The sequence below is a fragment of the Pelodiscus sinensis genome, chromosome 1 (assembly GCF_052426305.1).
Source record: "Pelodiscus sinensis isolate ZL-2025 chromosome 1, ASM5242630v1, whole genome shotgun sequence".
In the NCBI taxonomy this organism is placed as follows: domain Eukaryota; kingdom Metazoa; phylum Chordata; order Testudines; family Trionychidae; genus Pelodiscus; species Pelodiscus sinensis.
Window position 1 is genome coordinate 359,981,237 of NC_143052.1, and position 20,818 is coordinate 360,002,054.

Genomic DNA, 20,818 nt, shown 5'->3' on the forward strand with positions numbered 1-20,818 from the left:
AAAAGAGTTCCAAGGGGACAAGCCAGCGCTCACAGCCTGGGGAATAGCCAGGCCACATGCTAATATTGTGCCACGTTGCCCCGGGTCAAGGCTGGATCATAACAGCTGTGCACAAGCGCACGTCTCAGCACGGGTCTCAGTCACAGCATGTGGGTTGTGCGCCAAGGGGAACCCAGAGAACCTCATCAGTGCACAGAACAGTGAGGTTCCTGAGGCTCCCGGGGGCACAGAGGAGCAATCAGGGCAAAGAGCCGACATCGCTATGGACCCGCGGGGCGCATAGGGGCAGAGGTGCTCAGCGTGTGAATGGGGAGCCCAGACGGGAGGAACTGACCTTACTCGGGGAGAATCCTGCAGGAACCATCCCTGTCCTGACATACAAGCCACAAGTCCTGGGCATCCTGCAAGCGCAGGGGAGACTCCAGTGCAATCTAGCTGATTAGCAGGGCGATCACAGCACCCACATCTGCCAACACGTGTGTCTATTGGTGGTGCACCTCCGTGCATGCCTCGCACACAGAAGAAAATGTAGATTGAAAGCATGAGAGGGCACACTGCCACTCAGAGCCCACCGCTGTTGTTACGGAGGGGTGTGTAAATGTATGTCACCGGCCAGAGTTGTGTGTTGCTGTTCTACCTGAATGTGTGATCATCACTCTAACTGTAACCTCAATAAAACATCCACCAGACCAGACCGTGTCCTGAAGAATGGCTGCGTGGGCCCTACCCTTGGGACTCTCCATGGGAAGGGAGCAACAGAGACGCCTTTCGCTCTGTTCAGCCGCAGACAAAGCCATGGTGGTGCAGCCTCCAGCCTCAAATTCACTAGCACAACAGGCTACACAGTCAACATCCCCTCTGAGTCTGTAGTTTCCCCTTTGTGTGCAGAATGGATTTTGTTAGGTGCCGTGCTAGCCAGGTAATGTGCGGATGTGCACCAGCACAGGTTGGGTATTTTCAACGCACTGCCCACAGCATTCCACTGACGCACGAGAGAGAAGTTCCATTTTGAAATGCTCTGAAGAACTAAAGTCACAGGCCTTGGAGAGCCAAGCCCGACAGAGCAGGTGCGTGCCAGGCAGGACACGTGGCGAGGTGAGGGCAGGAACCCTCACCCAGGTGTGTGCTGGGAGCCGAATGTGAGAGAGGTAGTGTGTGTGCGTGTGAGACAGACTGTGGGTGGGTGCTGGTGTGTGCATATGTGAGCCTGACAGCGTGTGAGTCCCTGGGTGTGTCTAGACTACAGGGTTTTGTCGACAAAAGTGGACTTTTGTTGACAAAACTATATCTGTGTCCACATTGCCTTTGAGTTATGTCGACATAATGTCGACAAAACTCAGCAGTTTTGTCGACGTATGTAAACCTCATTCTACAAGGAATAACGCCTTTTGTTGACAGAATTCTGTCGACAGAAGGAGTTATTGCATCTGCACTGTCCTTTGCATCCACACTGTCACGTCGACAAAGCGGCTTGCGTTGTCAACAGAACTGGCTGTAGTCTAGACGCTCTTTGTCAACAGTATCTGTCGACAAAACTTCTGTCGACAGAACCCTGTAGTCTAGACGTACTCCCTGTGTCTGTGAGACAGAGAGAAACACACACAGATGGTGAGTGTGTGCGACAGGCAGTGGTGAGTTCTGGGGACCATGCGCTCTGGTGCACGGGGCGCTCACCAGTCGGAAGGCTCCCTCAGACCACAGCATCTGCAAGCAGCTGAATTGCACGTCTGAGCCCTGCCCCTCTGGCAGGTGACAGAACGAGGAGCAACGGTCTCATGTGGCGGTGGGGGGGGGGGCGGGAGGACTAGGTTGGATATTAGGAAAAACGATTTCCCTAGGCGGGTGGGAAGTGCTGGGATGGGTTCCCTAGGGAGGGGGTGGAATCTCCATCCCTAGAGGTTTCAAAGTCCCAGCTTGACCAAGCCCTGGCTGGGCTGATTGAGTTGGGTTGGTCCTGCTTTGGGCAGGGGGCTTGACTCGATGACTCCTGAGGTCTCTTCCAGCCCTGGGGCTCCAGGATTCCTCCCACACTCTGCAGAGAAGGGGCACATGGATCTCGTGTTTGGCCAGAACATGCCCCTGTATTTCCGCATTCTTATCGTCAAAATATTCCTCTTGCTGCCCCCCCGCCCCCACAATCAGCCCCATCGTCTACGGGGTGTGGACTAAATGGACCCGGGAGAGGCTGCTCCTGCTCTTCACATACAGGGCCCTAGAATTTCTCCTGGAGCCCTGGCTCTCAGACTGAGCTCCGTGCTGAGCTGGCTGGTGGCGGGGTGCTGGAGCCCGTCAGCGTCTGAACATCAGAGACACGACTGGCCAGTCTCCATACCCCTCGCTGGGATCGGGAAGTGCACAGGGGTGCAGCCGCGCACAGACACATCTGACAACGCGCATCGGAGGGCCCCTCCCACCACCTCACCCTGCTTCTGACTCTGCCTTGGACCCCCGCCAGCTGTTCCCCGGACCTTCCTGCGCTCTGTGCTGGGGTGGAGGGAGCTGATGTCAGGGTGTCTCTCTCTGCCCATTTTCCCCGATGAAGAAGAGACTGGGGACGTAGAAGGCTGAGAGGGCTTGGAGGTGGGAGCTGCAGTTCCCAAAAGGCTTGAGCCAGGTGTCCTTGGTAGGAGGGCAGAAGATGGCCCTGAGGATCTGGGTATGGGACATGGCCGCACAGCTCAGAGGGTCTCCGCTCTAAATTAGCTGTTACTGCCTCCCATAGACCTCTTAGTGCCATTGTGGATAGTTCTCTGAGCACATCCATTGAATGGGCAGCAGCAGTCAATACATTAGAACATAAGAACGGCCACACTGGATCAGACCAACGGTCCATTTAGCTCAGTGTCCTATCTGCTGCCAGTGGCCAATGCCAGGTGCTCCAAAGGGAGTGAACAGAACAGGGAATCATCAAGTGATCCCTCTCGTTACCCATTTCCAGCCTCTGACAAACAGAGGTTAGGGACACCATTCCTCCCCAACCTGCCTAATAGTCATTGATGGACCTAACCTCCATGAATCTCTCTGCTCTAGTCGTGGTCTTCACCACGTCCTCTGGCAAGGAGTTCCACAGGTTGACTGTGCGCTGAGTGAAGAAAAACTTCCTTTTGTTTGTTTTAAACCTGCGACCTATTCATTTCATTTGGTGACCCCTAGTTCTTATATTGCGGGAACAAGTAAATAGCTTTTACTTATTCAGTTTCTCCATACCCATCATGGTTTTATAAGCTTGTATCATGTCAGCCCTTAGTCTGTTTTTCTCAAAGAGGAAAAGTCCAAGTCTTTTTCATCTCTCCTCATGGGGCAGCCTCTCCAAACCCCTCATCATTTTTGTTGCACTTTTTTGAACCTTTTCCCATGCCACTATATCTTTTCTGAGATGCGGTGACCCCATCTGTACACAGGATTCAAGACGTGGGCGTCCCATGGATTTATATAGAGGCAAGAAGATATTCTCTGTCTTGTTCTCTATCCCTTTTTTAATGATTCCTAACATTCTATTTGCTTTTTTGACTGCTGCTGCACCCTGAGGGTGTCTAGACTACACCTCTCTGTAGACAAAGAGATATAGATTAGGCACATCAAAATTGCTAAGGAAGCCAGGATTTAAATATCCTGCGCCTCATTAGCATAAACATGGCCATCGCTTTTTTTCAAAATGGAGTTTTTTTGAAAAAAAAAGTCAGTCTAGATGCGGATCTGTTGACAATAAAGCTTTTTTCAACAGATCCTGTAAACCTCATTGTTTGAGAAATACAGGATCTATTGAAAAAGGCTTTATTTTCGACAGATCCGCGTCTAGACTGCTTTTTTTTTCTTCAAAAAAACTCCGTTTTGAAAAAAGAGGTGGCCATATTTATGCTAATGAGGCACAGGATATTTAAATCCCGGCTTCATTAGCAACTTCAATGTGCCTAATCTACATCTCTCTGTCAACAGAGGGATTCAGTCTAGACCTAACCTGAGTGGGTGTTTTCAGAGAACTCTCCACACTGACTCCAAGATCTCTCTTGAGTGGTAACAGCTAATTTAATCCCCATCACTTTACAGATAGAGTTGGGATTATTTTTTCTAATGGGCATTATCACTGTAACCCCTTTTTTCCTTCCCAGGTTACTCGGGGGCAGGGTCACACTCACAGGTGTGCCTGGGAGCCTGATGTGTTTAACATCAAAGGAGATCCTGAGAACCCCAGTTGTTATGTTGCTTAGTTGGGGATTCCCTATGCACCCCCTTGCTGCAGTCCCTTGCTCATAAAGAATTTACAATGGCGGTGCCTCCACTTCGCTGGCCCTGTACACACTTAATGGTGTGCCTTGGGAGCCTCCAGGAATAAACGTAGCCCAGCAATAATCTGGATCTAACTCCAGGACAACAATTATAAATAATATACATCTAATTGATTACATTTTAGAATGAAAACACCTTTACTTAACAACTTAAAGAAACAGGGTTTAACGGGTTAACAGTGAATAACATCAAATAACAAAGTACACAGAAGTAATAGGAACTTATCTCTGGCATTTGCTCTGCCACCATGTATCCCACCCCAGAGTGTGCACTCCTCTGGACTCAGAGTCCCAGACACTTGCATGGGCACGCTTGAAGATCTGCAGCTGGAGTGGAGACAGCCCTGTGCTGCTCGTGTGTGTGTTAGTCCAAGCTGTGTGGCCAGCTGCAAACTCCCTCTGCCACTGGAGCAGGCTCCACCAACTGCCAGCATCTCTGGTTCCCTGGGCTGGACACTCTGCCTCTCTTTGGACCCACAGTCAGTCTCTATCTCTGAGATCTGTCCCAGGCAGCACCTTCCCAAAAAGTCCATTTACTTACAGCCTCCTCCTGTGTGCTGGTGTGTGTAGCTCTTCACAGCCACAGGTGCAGCCAGAGTCTCTCCCCTCTAGGGCAATCAGCAGCCTTTGAAGCAGCCTGCTAGATCCAAGCCCCGCAGGCTCTCAGTCCTGTGCTGTAGCTGCAACACCACAGATTCTGGACTGGATAAGGCTCCTCCACAGCAGCATGGCTCCCCTCTCCCAAAAAATGGAGAGCCCCAGACTGCCCAGCCCCTCCCTCAACATGCCCAGATGAGCCCTACTTCCCCTGGATGCCTCAAGGGCTCATGGGAGTTGTAGTTTCTAGGGCTAGATTGTAGCACACAGGATCTTCCCAGAAAAAATCAGAGGCACCTTTAGTAAGGAGACTACATCAACATTAAATTTCATTTACCATTTTATTGCCCAGTCACTTAATTTGGTGACAACTTTTTGAAGCTCTTCACAGTCTGCTTTGGTCTTAATTATCTTGAGCAGTTTGGTATCATCTGCAAATTTTGCCACCTCACCGCTTACCCCTTTCTCCAGATCATTTATAAATAAGTTGAATAGGATTGGTCACCGGACAGACCCTTGGGGGACTCCACTAGTTACCTCTCTCCACTTGGAAAACTGACCATTTATTCCTATCCTTGGTTTCCTGTCTTTTAACCAGTTACCAATCCACGAAAGGATCTTCCTTCTTATCCCATGACAACTTACTTTACCTAAGAGCCTCTGGTGAGGGACTTTGTCAAAGGCTTTCTGAAAATCTAAGTACACCATTTCCACTGGATCCCCCTTGTCCACATGTTTGTTGACCCCCCTCAAAGAACTCTAAGGGTATGTCTACAGTACAGTGTTATTTTGAAATGTCTTATTTCAAAATAGTTATTTCGAAATAGCTTATTTGGCGTCTACAAACAAAATGCATTTTGCTATTTATTTCAAAATAGCGCGTCCACACTGAGTGGACGCTGAATCGCATTTAAGGCCGGCCGGAGCCAGGTCCGGCAGGGCATCAGGTCAGGAGTTACTTTGTGTGGCTCCTGCCTGAGGCTATCTGAGGCCTGTGCTTAAAGGGACCTCCCCCGGAAAGCCCATTCTCAGCTTTCCCTGTTTGCTTGCCCACCTCGATGAGGGACAGCAAAGAATTTTGTCTCTGTGTGCTCTGATTGCCCTCACTCAGGACACCACAGCACTCTGCACCATGGAGCCAGAGCTGCCCCTGGGCTCTCTGGTGCTTCTCTTGGATGCATTGCTGTGAGCCTGGCTGCACTTTCTGCAGGCTGCCATCCGGGACGTCCATTGGGGGGCTGTCAGTATCCAGGAGGCCCTGCGGGAGAGCTTCCACCCTGAGGAGCACTAAGAGCCTCCCTGGTCTGCCCCTCTGGGGGCTTGTGCCTCATTCCTCCCTCACGTCCTTCCACTTACCCCTCCCTAACCCCCCTTCCTGATGACAAATAAAATACACGTATTTTCATGAACACAAACTCTCTTTATTTAACAAAACAGGAGGGGTGGGGGGAAACTCTGGTGAGACTGGGGAAAGGAGGCGGGAGAGGGGAGAAGAGAGGGTGGGAGAGGGGAGGTGGAAACCTGGGAGGAGGGAGCTGGAAGGGGGAAGCAAGTGGGAGGGGAAGCTCAGGGTTGGGGGTCTCACTGGACCAACTTGATTTTCATGAGAACCTGCTCCTGGGTTCACCTGTGGCCTTTGGTGGCCAGGCTGGCAGCTATCCTGCCATAGATAAACATGTTCCTCTACTAGTGCAGAGATCATGGTCGTTGGGGGCATCCCCCCCCCAAACTTGAATAAGGTCCATGATCTCTGTCCTAGACCAGGAAGGCGCCCACCTTCTCTGGGCCCTGGCAGGCTCCTGGGAGCTGGCAGACTGCTCCTGGGGAGTAGTGGAGGGCTGGCTGCCAGTGGCTTGCTGGCTCATGTTCTGGGGCCACTGGGTCAGGGGCAGTGAATGCGGCTCTGGGCTGGAAGGCTTGAAGTTGGCACAGGCACTGTAGCCAGAGTCAACCTCTTTAAGGGCTCCAGGGAGGGGGGGGGAAGAGAGGAGTGTTCTTGGTTGAGGCTGGAGTGGCCACCGGGGCACCCTTGGAAGGCTAGAAGCCCCCTATTTCGAAATAAGTGTCTACAAGCACTTTTTTTGAAATAGCTATTTTGAATTTGGCCTTATTCCTCGTGGAATGAGGTTTACCAAATTTGAAATAAGTTCTCTGCTGTTTCAAAGTAATTTCGAAATAGCAGTTTGGCTGTGTAGATGCTAGTAAAGTTATTTTGAAATAACTTTGCTGTGTAGACATACCCTAATAGATTAGTAAGGCATGATTTCCCTTCACAGAAACCGTGTTGACTTTCCCCCAACAAATTATATTCATCCATGTGTCTGACAATTTTATTCTTTACTATAGTTTACTTTAGTGACTGGAAAGCAGGGATTCATACCGAAAGGGTCACTGGAGACCCTCGGGGTACATCTAAACTACATGGCTCTGTCGACGGAGCCATGCACATTAGTTTACACGAAGAAGGGAAATGAAGCTGTAATTTAAATAATCATGGCTTCATTTAAATATAAATGGCCGCCGCACTGTGCTGATCTGCTGAAATGAGGCCAACAGGATCTGCCGATGAAGGGTTCTGGGGTCGGTAGATCCCCATCTAGACTGCCACACTGTGCCGACAATCAGCTCATTGGCACAGCGTGGCGGCCATTTTTACATAAATGAAGCCACGATTATTTAAGTCACGGCTTCATTTCTCTTTGCCGTCCTGACTAATCTACATGGCTACATCGACAGAGCCATGTAGTTTAGACACATCCTCAGCGTATGAACATCAGACACACAAAGTGACCAATCTCCGACACCCCTCGTTTGGAAGCGGTCGCCTGCAGTGACACAGCAGCACAGACACATCTGACAACTTCTCTCCCAGCGATCCTCCCCACTCTGCCACCCTGCTCCTGCCTTTCTGCCTTGTACCCCCAGCCAGCTGTTCCCAGGACTTTCCTTTTCTCTGTGTGTGGGGGAGGCTGATTTCAGGGTGTCTCTCTCCTCCCCTCTTCCCCCATCCACATGCCCCTTCTCTGAAGAGTGCAGGAGAAGGGGCAGGGCTCAGAAATGATTTGTGTTATGGTTGCTACTCTCACTTCTTCAGACGCCCTGCTAGGCACACACATGTGCTCTGTCGGGCTTTGATCTCCCAGGGCCGACATTTTCTTTGACAGCACTGAGCCTTTAAAAACATGATTGCTCCCTCATGCGTAAATGGAATGGTTTGGGCAGCTAAGTCTGAAGCACCCAACCTGCCCTGTCTGGAGAAATTGTCCCCATGGTAACTAAATATATATCTATGGCGGGTCGGGGGGGGGGGAATCAGAGGGTACGCTGACTGTGTAGCCTGTTCTGCTGGTGAATTTAGGGCTGCGGGTTGTGCCACCATGGCTGCGGCTACGGCTGAACAGAGTGAGAAGGTCCATAGAACGATGGGGGAGGGGGATGCATAAAAGGCAGGGACAAGGGCAGAGTGATGGTGGAAGCAATGGAGATGGGGGCTGGGCCCCATTGGACTAGGTGGAATGGAGGGAGGGGCTTAGAAAAATAAGTGGGGTCTGGGGGAAATGTCTTTTTGCCTCCCCAGTAAGTGGTTCAGGGAAAGGGGCCCAGCACCCTGTTATCAGCCAGCTCAGCACAGAGCTGTTTGAGAGCCAGGGCCCTAGGAGAAAATGTTAGGGCCCTTTAGGAGTAAAGAGGCGGAGCAGGCTCTCCCGGATCTGTTTGGTCCGCACCCCATAGATGATGGGGTGTAGCATGGGGGGGACAAGCAGGTACATCTTGCCAATAAGAGGCTGGAAGTACTTGGGCACGTTCTGTGCAAATCGGCTGGTGAGGGAGGAGGAGAGGCCCGGGATGTAAAAGATAATGATCACACAGAGATGGGAGCTGCAGGTCCAAAACGTTTTAAGCTGGGCATCCTTGGTAGGGAGGCGGAAGATGGCCCTGAGGATCTGGGTGTAGGACATGGCAATGAAAATCACATCCAAACCCAACACACCAAAAAACCCAAAGAGGCCGTAGTAGCTACTGATGCTGGTGTCAGCACAGGCCAGTTTCACCACGGCGATGTGAGCGCAGACTGGCTCAGGGACGAGGTTGGTTCTGCAATACGGCCACTGCCTCGCCAGCAAGGGGTAGGGCAGTGAGACTATGGTACCACGCAGCACCACAGCCAGGCCAATCTTGGCCACTACTGTGTTCGTCAAGATGGTGGAATGTCTCAGGGGATCACAGATGGCCACATAGCGATCATAGGCCATGGCCACGAAGATCCCAGACTCCATGCTAGAGAAGCAAGTAATGAAGTACATTTGGGTGAGACAAGCATTGAAATCGATCTCCCTGGAATTGAACCAGAAGAGGCTCAGCATTTTGGGAACGGTGGATGTACACAGGATCAGGTCAGCTACAGCCAGCATGCAGAGGAAATAGTACATGGGCTCATGGAGTGTTGGCTCCTTCTTGACGATGAAGAGGATGGCGACGTTCCCCAAGATGGCTATGGCGTACATGACGCAGAAGGGGATGGCGATCCAGACATGGGCAGCCTCCAGGCCAGGGATGCCCTGCAGGATGAAGGTGGAGGGGTTGCCGGTGAAGTGGGTTGTGTTGGAATCTGGCATGGAGTAGAGGAGAAGGTGTCCAACTCGGAGGCAGAACGGGGACTTCAGCATGTGCCGTGCGATCCCTGAGTTATACCATGTGCCAAGGGTGCAGGGAGATGGTCACAGACCCAATGCCTGGATGGAGAGACAACGTTCATGTGAGACACGACATGACTGAGCGCAGGCTGTTCTCTGACCGAAGCAGGTTGCTCGTGCCTCACGCTGTGACCAATGGCTTGTGCATTAATCAGAGAAATGAATTAGGAAACACTGACCCTGCTAATGCCAATTCCACACCCCACCGTGCCCCCCGTGTCAATGACATGCCATGGTGTGATGTGGGGAAGCTCCCAATCTATTGGGTGAACACCGACCACTTTCCTGCAGCCCAGGCCAGGCGGCCCACGTGGCAGCGACTTTCCCATTCACCAAGCTGCTTGAAATCTGAGAGGAAACCCCAAAGCTGTGGAGAAGACGTGTGCTGGGAGAAACATCCAGACTAGACCTCACCTCAGGAGAAAGACCCGAACACCACGCACAGAAGCTCAACAGCAACACCTGCGCCTTTGAACAGCGCCCGACTCACAGTGATGTCTGGGTGCCTGAGGAAGGGGGTGAATCACCTGCTCTGGGCAGGGGCGCTGTCTGGTTACCAGGTCTCCAGAGGGGATGGAGTGGACTGAAAGGGGGTTTCCAAGACAAGTTCTGGGAATGGGGTAGTTCCTCCATGAGGGCAGAGGGAAAAGTCCGGGGCTGAGTAGCTGGGAGAGGCAGTAAGGAAGGGAGAACTGTACAGAGGAGAGTCAGGCCCCAGAGAGCGCCTGGCCCTGACAGCTCTGGTCTGGGGTCCAGTGGCTGGGAGTGGGACAAGGGGGCTGGCGTCTTGCAGAGGAGCCGGAAGCCTGGCACCCGGGGTCGGACCGGCAGCTGTAGCAGCCCGGGGAGCAGAGCCTGCAGCCAGGGCCAGAGCAGCAGTGGAACCCATCCCAGTTGTGGAGCCCGGTGTCCATGAGGGAGCCGGACGGGGGCCAGGGCCGGCAGTGGTGCTGGGTGGGGGTGCGAAGCCCAGAGAGCAGCCTGGCTGGGTTGGCTGATGGAACCCAGGAAAGCCCAGAACCCATCAGCAGAGGGTTGCAAATTAACCTCGCCTGGTCCAGCAACCTCCCTCACATGGGACTGGGGAGGGCCAGACTGTAATAACGATCTCTAGTCTAGTAGGGAAAGGCAGGGCACGTCCTGGTGAGGTTGAAGCCAGACACATTACATCTGGAAATGAGGCCCGAACGTTCAACATGGAGGTGATCGACCCTTGGGACAACCTGTGAAGGGAGCTGGCAGATTCTCCAACTCCCCACAGCTTCAGACCCAGACTGGATGCTTTTCTGGCAGATCAGTGGGAGGGCTTGGCGACACATCAGAGGCTACAGAGGCTCTGCTTTCGTACTTCAGCGCAGACGTTGCTCACCGAGACAGCAGGGGTCCCCTCTCAGAGCCGGCAATCCAGGTCCCAGACAGATGGAGGCTGGGCCAATGGAGAAATGTGCATGTTGACCTCACGCTACATCTCTCAGCTGTTGCAAAAAAGTCAAACCATAGAATCACAGGAGTGGGAGAGTCCTTGAGCGGTCATCTAGTCCGGTCCTCTACACTCATTGCAGAGCTAAATATTATCTACCCCAGCCTTGACAGGCGTCTGTCCAACCTGCCCTTGAAAATCACCAGTGATGGAGATTCCACAACCTCCCCAGGCAATTTATTCCAGTGTCTACCACCCTGACAGGTAGGAAGTTTTTCCTGATGTCCAACCTAAACCACCCTTGCTACCCCTTGCTTCTTATTCTATTGTCAGAAGGTATTCAAGGATGTTAGGTTGTGGGAGTTTGCAGGTCGTGGTAGGTAACACCGCTCTGTGATGGGGGGCAGTCACAGAAGGCCCCTTGGGGTGCTTCCTGGTGTGCTGACACCCTAACACTCACCTCCCACTCGCTGCGGCTTCCCACCACCCTGTCCTGCTGGGTCAGATCTCCTGGTCTCCTCCGTCCAAGGCACAGAGCTGAGATCACTCCCTTCCACCACCACCACCACCCCCCGCTCCAAAACGAGATACAGATACTGACCCTCTTCGGGTGCGAGGAAAGTGCAATTTTGGGCCAAGTTTCCAGGGATACCCCTCCCCAAAGGGGGTCAGCCCCCCAATGAATTATTCAGGCAAGCCCCCTGATGCAAAGTAAAAGGTATTGCACTTAGCACAAGCAGTAGGATTTAAAAGGATGCCAGCAAAAGCGGGCAGAGCAAAGTAGGTTACAAATTTAAAATAACAAAATAGGCAGAACTTGATCTACCCCTTATCATGAACCCATCTGGAAACGGCTCTCGTTCCAGCCAAGCCTCCAAAGAAGGGACTTCCTTCTCTCTCTGCGGTCTTTAACTCTCCTCTGAGGAGGGCCACACCAGCCAAAGGCGAAGCAACTACTGCTTTCCCCTTGTCCTGTAGATTATCCCGCCCTTCCATGGGACGTTACTGGTCAGACCTTACTAGTTTGGGGTCTGTAGACTATCCCGCCCTTCCATGGGACGTTACTGGTCAGACCTTACTAGTTTGGGGTCTGTAGACTATCCCGCCCTTCCATGGGACGTTACTGGTCAGACCTTACTAGTTTGGGGTCTGTAGACTATCCCGCCCTTCCATGGGACGTTACTGGTCAGACCTTACTAGTTTGGGGTCTGTAGACTATCCTGCCCTTCCATGGGACGTTACTGGTCAGACCCGACCAGTTTGGGGTCTGTAGATTATCCCGCCCTTCCATGGGAAGTTACTGGTCAGACCTTACTAGTTTGGGGTCTGTAGACTATCCCGCCCTTCCATGGGAAGTTACTGGTCAGACCTTACTAGTTTGGGGTCTGTAGACCATCCTGCCCTTCCATGGGAAGTTACTGGTCAGACCCTACCAGTTTGGGGTCTGTAGACTATCCCGCCCTTCCATGGGAAGTTACTGGTCAGACCTTACTAGTCTGGGGTCTGTAGATTATCCCGCCCTTCCATGGGAAGTTAGGGTATGTCTACACTACCCTCCTAATTCGAACTAGGAGGGTAATGTAGGCATACCGCACTTGAAAATGAAGCCCGGAATTTGAATTTCCCGGGATTCATTTGCATGAAGCCGGCCAGCGCCATTTTTAAATGCTGGCAGTTCGAACCCCGTGCCACGCAGCTACACGTGGCACGGAGTAGCTAGTTCGGATTAGGCTTCCTAATCCGAACTAGCTGTACTCCTCATGGAAGCCTAATCCGAACTAGCTACTCCGTGCCACGTGTAGCCGCGCGGCACGGGGTTCGAACTGCCAGCATTTAAAAATGGCGCTGGCCGGCTTCATGCAAATGAATCCCGGGAAATTCAAATTCCGGGCTTCATTTTCAAGTGCGGTATGCCTACATTACCCTCCTAGTTCGAATTAGGAGGGTAGTGTAGACATACCCTTACTGGTCAGACCCTACCAGTTTCACATGACTTCCTAAGACCAACCACTGTTAAGACTTAAAGGACAAAAGAGGCTGTTTACAGATGTCGAGGGACATATTTGAAACCATACACTGTTCTACCCTGCATCTCTCTAACTGTACACAGAGGAGAGTCACATTTACCACCATAATCTGTGCAGATCCAGCCAACTGAGACAGGAAAATTGACAGGTTACATGAGGGGTTTTGTCCAAAGTATCTTCAAGTGATGCATGTTGGCATTCGGGAGTCAATTTCAGAGAGCATTTGGGGGGAGTCGTCACATGCTCTACTCGGCGTGGGCTAGACCTCAGGGGGGCTCTGAGTTGAATTTGGCTCACGGCTCTATAGGGAGGATGCAGAGAAACTGGAAAGGATCCACAGGCAGGTGGGTTCCAAGCCCTCTGAGGAAGCTGAGGCAGGAGGTTTTGGTTAATTTGGGAGGGAGGAGGTTGAGGGGACATGGGAGCCGACTGCAACTCTATGAAAAGCTGCCATGGAAGTAGGAGAAAAGTCATTCTGTCACCAGAAAGACGGGGAAGTTCTCTCCTGCCCCAGCGTGCAGGACAAGGGGCTGGGCTTCATACGGCAGCAGCGCAGACTTAGAAGGTGAAACTGTAAGAACAGGCGGAGACTCTTAAACCCTACGGCTACGTCTACACTGGCACCTTTTTCCGGAAATGCTTAAAATGGAACAGTTTTCCGTTATAAGTATTTCCGGAAAAAGAGCGTCTACATTGGCAGGATGCTTTTCTGGAAAGCGTCCATGGCCAATGTAGACGCGCTTTTCCGGAAAAAAGCCCCCATCGTCATTTTCGCAATTGGGGCTTTTTTGCGGAAAAGACTACTGTGCTGCCTACACTGGCCCTTTTCCGGAACAGTTTTCCGGAAAAAGGACTTTTGCCCGAGCGGGAGCAGCATAGTTTTTCCGGAAAAGCAGCTGATTTCTTACAGTAAATCGTCACTGCTTTTCCAGAAATTCAAGGGGCCAGTGTAGACAGCTCGCAGCTTATTCCAGAAAAGCAGCTGCTTTTCCAGAATAAGTGGCCCAGTGTAGACACAGGAGGCAGAGCCGGGTTTGCATTGCCTGGGTCTCACGACTCGCGGGAAAGGGAACAGTCAATTCCACGGGACGTCTCCAATGTGACACTGGTCCAGGAAATGGATCCTCGCAAACCCTGCTTGGCCTGGGGCTCTGTGCGGTGTTGGCGCTCAGATCTCAGTGGGATCAGTGGGGCTGTTGCCACGGGGGCTGGGCCCGGCCGTGCGTGACGGGTCTGACACGCTCCCTTGGCAGAGCTCCTCATCCGGAGCTGACGCCTTGGCCCAACTCGCCTTTGTGCTGCGATTTCCCGCACTGGAGCTGCTCGGCCGCTGGAATCGGGTTTGTGAGTTTGGGGCAGGGCGGGTCGGCCAGCCGAGCTACGAAGCTGGGAAGTGCCTCTTGCTGCCCTTGAAATGTGGCCATGGTTCCTCCAGCGAGGCGTCCTCGCGCCTGCCTGCCCTGAGCAGACACAAGTCAGATCTCCGCTGCCTCCCTAACACTGAGCCCTGGGAGGCAGGGGAAGGGGCGGGGTCTGGGCATTCACACCCTGCTGCCTGCCAAGGGCTTTTCTCAGCCCTTACTGCAGGGGAGTTTTCAAAGTAGGGGCCATGGCAGCAACATTGGGCCTTACACTGTACATCCACTAAGAGCTTTTATCCCGATGGGTCCCCCGTGCCAGTGACGTGCAGCCCCCTTGGACCTGGTGCTATCGTCCTGCGGACACAGCAAAGAGCAACGTTTTGGCCAGTGATAAAGGAGCAAACTCGTCCCCAGCAGGGGCAGGGCCTGGGATGTTTCGTGGCTCTGAAGCCCGCAAAGGGCCCAGACCAACTCTGCACCTTGTACCCACGCTGCCCTGGGGCTGTGGGGCAGGGGAGCCCTTGGCCAGAGCTGGTACCTGTGAGTGCTGAGAGGGATGTGTCTTCCCTGGAACCCCCCTCAGGCAGCCGCGTCCCGCACCTCTCTCAGCCCAGCGTCTGCAGCCGCGTCCCCACCTCTCTCAGCCCAGCGTCTGCAGCAGCGTCCGGCGCCGAGAGCCGGCACAGGGCTGGGCACTGGTTATAACCCAGCTCTGGGCCGTCCCGGGAGGATCCTTCAGCCTCTGGGGGAGAAGAGGGATCTGGATGAATATGCTGGAGAAAAGCCCGTCTGGGCTTCTGTGCTCGTTTTCCAGCTTTCGGTGTAAACAGCCATTAAGGGCCCTTCCCAAAGGGAGGAGAACTCCTGGGCTTTGGGCTGAGTCAGGGAGAAATTGGCTGCTCTGTGTATTTAACAATCATAGTCGATTAGGAAGGAAACTAGGGAGCATTCCTAGGTCTCCCCAGGTCCGGGTGCCCTGTGATCACTTTCTGCAGGCACAAGGGAATGTCATTGACAGGCCAGAGCTCAGTAATTCTCATCAGTAACCGTCATACTCTCTGTGACAGAAAGCAAAGGACAGTCCCTATGAAGACATCACTGTGACCACAGTGGTAAACTGAGGCATGAGGCAATGTGACTTGGGCAAGGCTGGACAGAGGCCAGATGCCCTGACACTAACTGAGCCCATGGGAGGAGGGAGATGGACTCAGAGCACTTGCAGGCCTCCTTAGAGCACCAGTTGGGTTCTCCACCATACACCCCCCGCTGGGAGGACATATGCCGGGCGTGTTGGACTTTCCCCAGGTGCAGCCTGGAACCGGGCCCTGTGTAGCCCTCTCGCTGACCTGTGCCCTCTCACAGCGTGAGGCTTTCAGGGTATGTCTACACTACAGCACTAATTCGAACCAGTGCATCTAGACCTAAAAACTAGTTCAAATTAGCGTTTTGCTAATTCGAACTAGCATGTCCACACTGAGTGGACCCTGAACCGAGGTTAAGGCTGGCCAGAACCAGTGCCGGCAGGGCATCAGGTTAGGACTTAGGGTATGTCTACACTACAAAGTTAATTTGAACTAACAGACGTTAGTTCGAATTAACTTTGATAGGCACTACACACGCGAATCGCTAGTTCGAACTTAATTGGAACTAGCTGAGCGCTTAATTTGAACTAGGGAAACCTCATTTTACGAGGACTAAGCCTAGTTCGAATTAGCTAGTTTGAATTAAGGGCTGTGTAGCCCCTTAATTCGAACTAGTGGGAGGCTAGCCCTCCCCAGCTTTCCCTGGTGGCCACTCTGGGCACCACCAGGGAAACTCGTCTGCCCCCCTCCCGGCCCCGGAGCCCTTAAAGGGTGCCCTGGAGTCTGTAGATGCTCCCTGTAGGTGGGGGAGGGGGTCCTTTAGATGGAGGCAGGCCGAACCCCAATCGGACCAGTCTCCTGTACTGCTCTGGCCTGCCCCGTCTATGTATTAGCAGAGACCCTCACCCCTTTTCCAGGATGCAGTAATCATGGCAGAGAGTTGCCGTGGGGGGCTGGAGTGTGGGATTGGGTCAGGGCAGGATGCTGGTGCTTTGGGGGTGCAGGAGTCAGGGTTCGGGGCGATAAGGGGCTCAGGGCAGGGGGATAGTGGGGGGGCTGGAGTGAGGGATTGGGATGAGGAGAATGGATCAGGGCAGGGCACAGAGAGTGGGGGGCAGGAATGAGGGCTTGGGGCGAAGAGGAGCTCAGAGCAAGGGGCTGGGGTGGAGAAATCAGGTTAGGTGTTGGGGGCTGGCAGAAGAGGGTGGGAGAGCAGAAGTGACAGCAGGAGCCTGGGAGGTGAGCGGTACTCAGGGCAGGGGGGGGTGCAGGAGTCAAGGTAGGCATTGGGGCTCAGGGCAGGGGGTGGGGGCTCAGGGAAGGGGGGTGCAGGAGTCAAGGTAGGCATTGGGGCTCAGGGCAGGGGGTGGGGGCTCAGGGCAGGGTGGGGGTGCAGGAGTCAAGGTAGGCATTGGGGCTCAGGGCAGGGGGTGGGGGCTCAGGGAAGGGGGGGTGCAGGAGTCAAGGTAGGCATTGGGGCTCAGGGCAGGGTGGGGGTGCAGGAGTCAAGGTAGGCATTGGGGCTCAGGGCAGGGGGTGGGGGCTCAGGGCAGGGTGGGGGTGCAGGAGTCAAGGTAGGCATTGGGGCTCAGGGCACGGGGTGGGGGCTCAGGGCAGGGTGGGGGTGCAGGAGTCAAGGTAGGCATTGGGGCTCAGGGCAGGGGGTGGGGGCTCAGGGCAGGAGGTGACCCCTGTGGTCACTACACGGCAAACTGTCCCTACTCTCAGCCCCTCCCTTTCTGTGTGTGGAAAACAATCGGATTCCAGGCACATCCTATTGGGAGTCACCTCTGCTGCCTGCTCCAAAGGCAGAGTCGGAGCAGGTGGGGGGACCACACAGACATTCATCGGACGTGGTCTAGGCTGTTTGATAAGTATTAGTGAAGTGTCAATTCAAGCCGTGACCACCCAGCACACAGAAATCTCCCCCTTCCTCTGCCCACAGCTCTGCCAATATAGTTACAGGGACAGTTACGCTCCCGTCCTTCACAGCAGTGCGAGGTCCTGGGGGTGCTTTTGCAGCAGCTGCGTTTAGACACACAGAAGGTCACCTCGCACCATGAATGAAGCTCTGTGCCGCACAAACGACACGTGATGCACAAGGCCACATTTCTCCTTTTAAACTCAGCGCCCACCAGGAAGGTACAGCCTGTCGATGGGATCATGTTTTCAAAAGATCTCACCACACTAGGTGATTGGGCAACAAAATGGCAAATGAAAGTTCATGCTGATAAAGGTAAAGTAATGCCCATTGGAAAAATAATCCCAACTATACGTACAAGATGATGAGGACTAATTTGGCTACAACTACTCAAGAGAGAAATCTTGGAGTCACTGTGTATAGTTCTCTGAAAACATCCACTCAGTGTGCCGCAGCAGTCAAAAAAGCAAATAGAATGGTAGGAGTCATTAAAAAAGGGATAGAGAATAAAACAGAAAATATCTTATTGCCTCTATATAAAACCCTGGGATGCCCACATCTTGAATCCCGTCTACAGATGTGGTCGCCTCATCTCAAAAAAGACACATTGGCATTGGAAAAGGTTCAGAAAAGGGCAACAAAAATGATGACAGGTTTGGAATGGGTCCCATGTGAAGGGAGATTAAATAGACTTGGATTTTTCAGCTTAGAAAAGAGGAGACTAAGGGGGATATGGTAGAGGTCTATAAAATCATGACTGGTATGGAAATGTGAATAAGGAAAAGTTATTTACTTATTCTCACAATATAAAAACTAGGGGTCACCACATGAAATGAATAGGCAGCAGGTTTCGAACAAAGAAAAGGAAGTTTTTCTTCACTCCGCACAGTCAACTTGTGGAACTCCTTGCCAGAAGATGTTGTGAAGACCTGGACTTTAAAAGGGTTCAAAAAAGAGTTAGATAAATTCATGGAGGTTAGGTCCATCAATGGCTCTTAGCCAAGATGGGTAGGAATGGTGTCCCTAGCCTCTGTTTCTCTGGAAATGGGTGACAGGGGAGGGATCACGTGATGATTACCGGTTGGTCCCCTCCCACTGAGCATCTGGAATTGGCCACTGTAGGCAGACAGGATATTGGACTTGATGGACCTTTGTTCTGGCCTAGTATGGCCGATCTTATGTTCTCATGAACGTGCGCTAATCAAGGTGGAATACTGCAGTTGACTTTCAAAGCCCATAAAGTTAACTGAACGTGATTATTGGTGTAGACTCATGTCATCAACCAGCTCATCACGGAATTGTATCTCAGAGCCAGAGTGTCCAGGGAAATGTTAGGTCTCTTTATGACTAAAGAGCCGGAGCAGCCTCTCCCGGATCTGTTTGGTCATCACCCCGTAGATGATGGGGTTGAGCATGGGGGGCACCAGGAGTTGCAGGTTGCCAATAAGAATGTGGAAATGCAGGGGCACGTTCTGTCCAAAGCGGTACGTGAGGGAGGAGAAGAGCCCTGGGATGTAAAAGACTAAGATGGCGCAGAGGTGGGAGACGCAAGTCCCAAAAGTCTTGAGCCGGGCGTCCTTCGTGGGGAGTCTGAAGATGGCCCTGAGGATCTGCATATAGGACAGAGCAATAAAAATCACATCCAGACCAGTCACACAGAGTAGCACAAAAAGGCCGTAGGAGCTACTGACGCTGGTGTCGGCGCAGGCGAGGCTCACCACGGCCATGTGCGTGCAGAATGGCTGGGGGATGAGGTTGGTCCTGCAATACGGCCACTGCATCGCCAGCAAGGGGTAGGGCAGTGAGAGGATAGCACCGCGCAACACCACAGCCAGAGCAAGTTTGGCCACCACAGAGTTTGTCAGGATGGTGGAATGTCTCAGGGGATGGCAGATGGCCACGTAGCGATCCAACGCCATGGCCACCAAAATCCCAGACTCAATCCTTGAAAAGCAGCGAATGAAGAACATCTGGGTGAGGCAGGCATTGAAATCGATCTCCCTGGAATTGAACCAGAAGATGCTCAGCATTTTGGGCGTGGTGGATGTCGACAGGACCAGGTCGGTGGCGGCCAGCATGCAGAGGAAATAGTACATGGGCTCATGGAGGCTCAATTCCATCTTCACTATGCACAGGATGGTGAAGTTCCCCAACATGGCTGTGGTATACATGGCGCACAAGGGAATGGAGATCCAGACATGGGCCACCTCTAGGCCAGGAAAGCCCTGCAGGATGAAGGTGGAGGGGTTGGTGAAGTGGGTTGTGTTGGACTCTGACATGGCGTAAGGAAGGAGATGTCCAACTCAGAGGCAGAACAATGTCTCCTGCATGCGCCGTGCGTTCCCCTGACTTCGTGTATGTGCCCAGGGTGTTGGGTGATGGTTCCACTACAAACACCTGGATGGAAAGACAATGTTAATAGGAGACACGACATAAACCATTGGAGGCTGTTTTCATGGGGGAAGCACATTTGTGGTTCTTCACACACTGAAAAATTACAATTTCATTATTCACAGAAAAGAATGATCAACAACTGGACCCGCTAATGCCGGTTTCCTATTTTATGGCCTGTGCCAATAACTCTGGCACACTGTGGGGTGGGAAAGCCCAGATGGGAACATGAATGTGGGTATTAATGATCCCTCAGGGAAGATAATGGAGCAAGGAATGAAGGAAATCATCTGTAAACTCTTGGAAGGAGGCAAGGTGATGGGAAACAGCCAGCATGGATTTGTAAAGAATAAATCATGTCATAGCAATCTGATAGCTTTCTTTGATAGGATAACGAGTCTTGTGGATAAGGGAGAAGTGGTGGATGTGGTATACCTGGACTTTGGGACCAGCTCTGTTCAATACCTTCATCAACAGTTTATATATTGGCATAAAAAGTACGCTTAATAAATTTGCAGATGATACCAAGCTGGGAGGGATTGCGACTGCTCTGGAGGATACGGTCATAATTCAAAATGACCTGGAGAAATTGGAGAAATGGTCTGAGATAAACAGGATGAAGTTTAATAAGGACACATGCAAAGTGCTCCACTTAGGAAGGAACAATCAGTTTCACACATACAGAATGGGAAGCGACTGTCTAGGAAGGAGTACGGCAGAAAGGGATCTAGGGGGTCATAGTGGACCACAAGCTGAATATGAGTCAGCAGTGTGATGCTGTTGCAAACAAAGTAAAAATGATTCTGGGATGTATTAACAGGTGTGTTGTGAGCAAGACACAAGAAGTCATTCTTCCGCTCTACTCTGCGCTGGTTAGGCCTCAGTTGGAGGCTTGTGTCCAGTTCTGGGCACCGCATTTCAAGAAAGATGTGGAGAAATTGGAGAGGGTCCAAAGAGCAATGAGAATGATGAAAGGTCTAGAGAACATGACCTATGAGGGAAGGCTGAAGGAATTGGGTTTGTTTAGTTTAGAAAAGAG

General features: G+C 52.3%; 2 protein-coding genes across 2 annotated transcripts; both read right to left on the reverse strand.

Moving 5' to 3' along the window:
• Nucleotides 1-8,548: 8,548 nt before the first annotated feature.
• On the reverse strand, nucleotides 8,549-9,505 carry LOC102462986 (olfactory receptor 52R1-like). Its single transcript, XM_075906726.2, has one exon. The coding sequence runs from the start codon at nucleotides 9,497-9,499 to the stop codon at nucleotides 8,549-8,551; it is 951 nt and encodes a 316-aa protein (XP_075762841.2). The 5' UTR covers nucleotides 9,500-9,505.
• Nucleotides 9,506-18,719: 9,214 nt separating this feature from the next.
• On the reverse strand, nucleotides 18,720-19,718 carry LOC102463230 (olfactory receptor 52R1-like). The gene has a single exon (XM_025182505.3). The coding sequence runs from the start codon at nucleotides 19,665-19,667 to the stop codon at nucleotides 18,720-18,722; it is 948 nt and encodes a 315-aa protein (XP_025038290.3). The 5' UTR covers nucleotides 19,668-19,718.
• Between the last annotated feature and the right edge of the window lie 1,100 nt (nucleotides 19,719-20,818).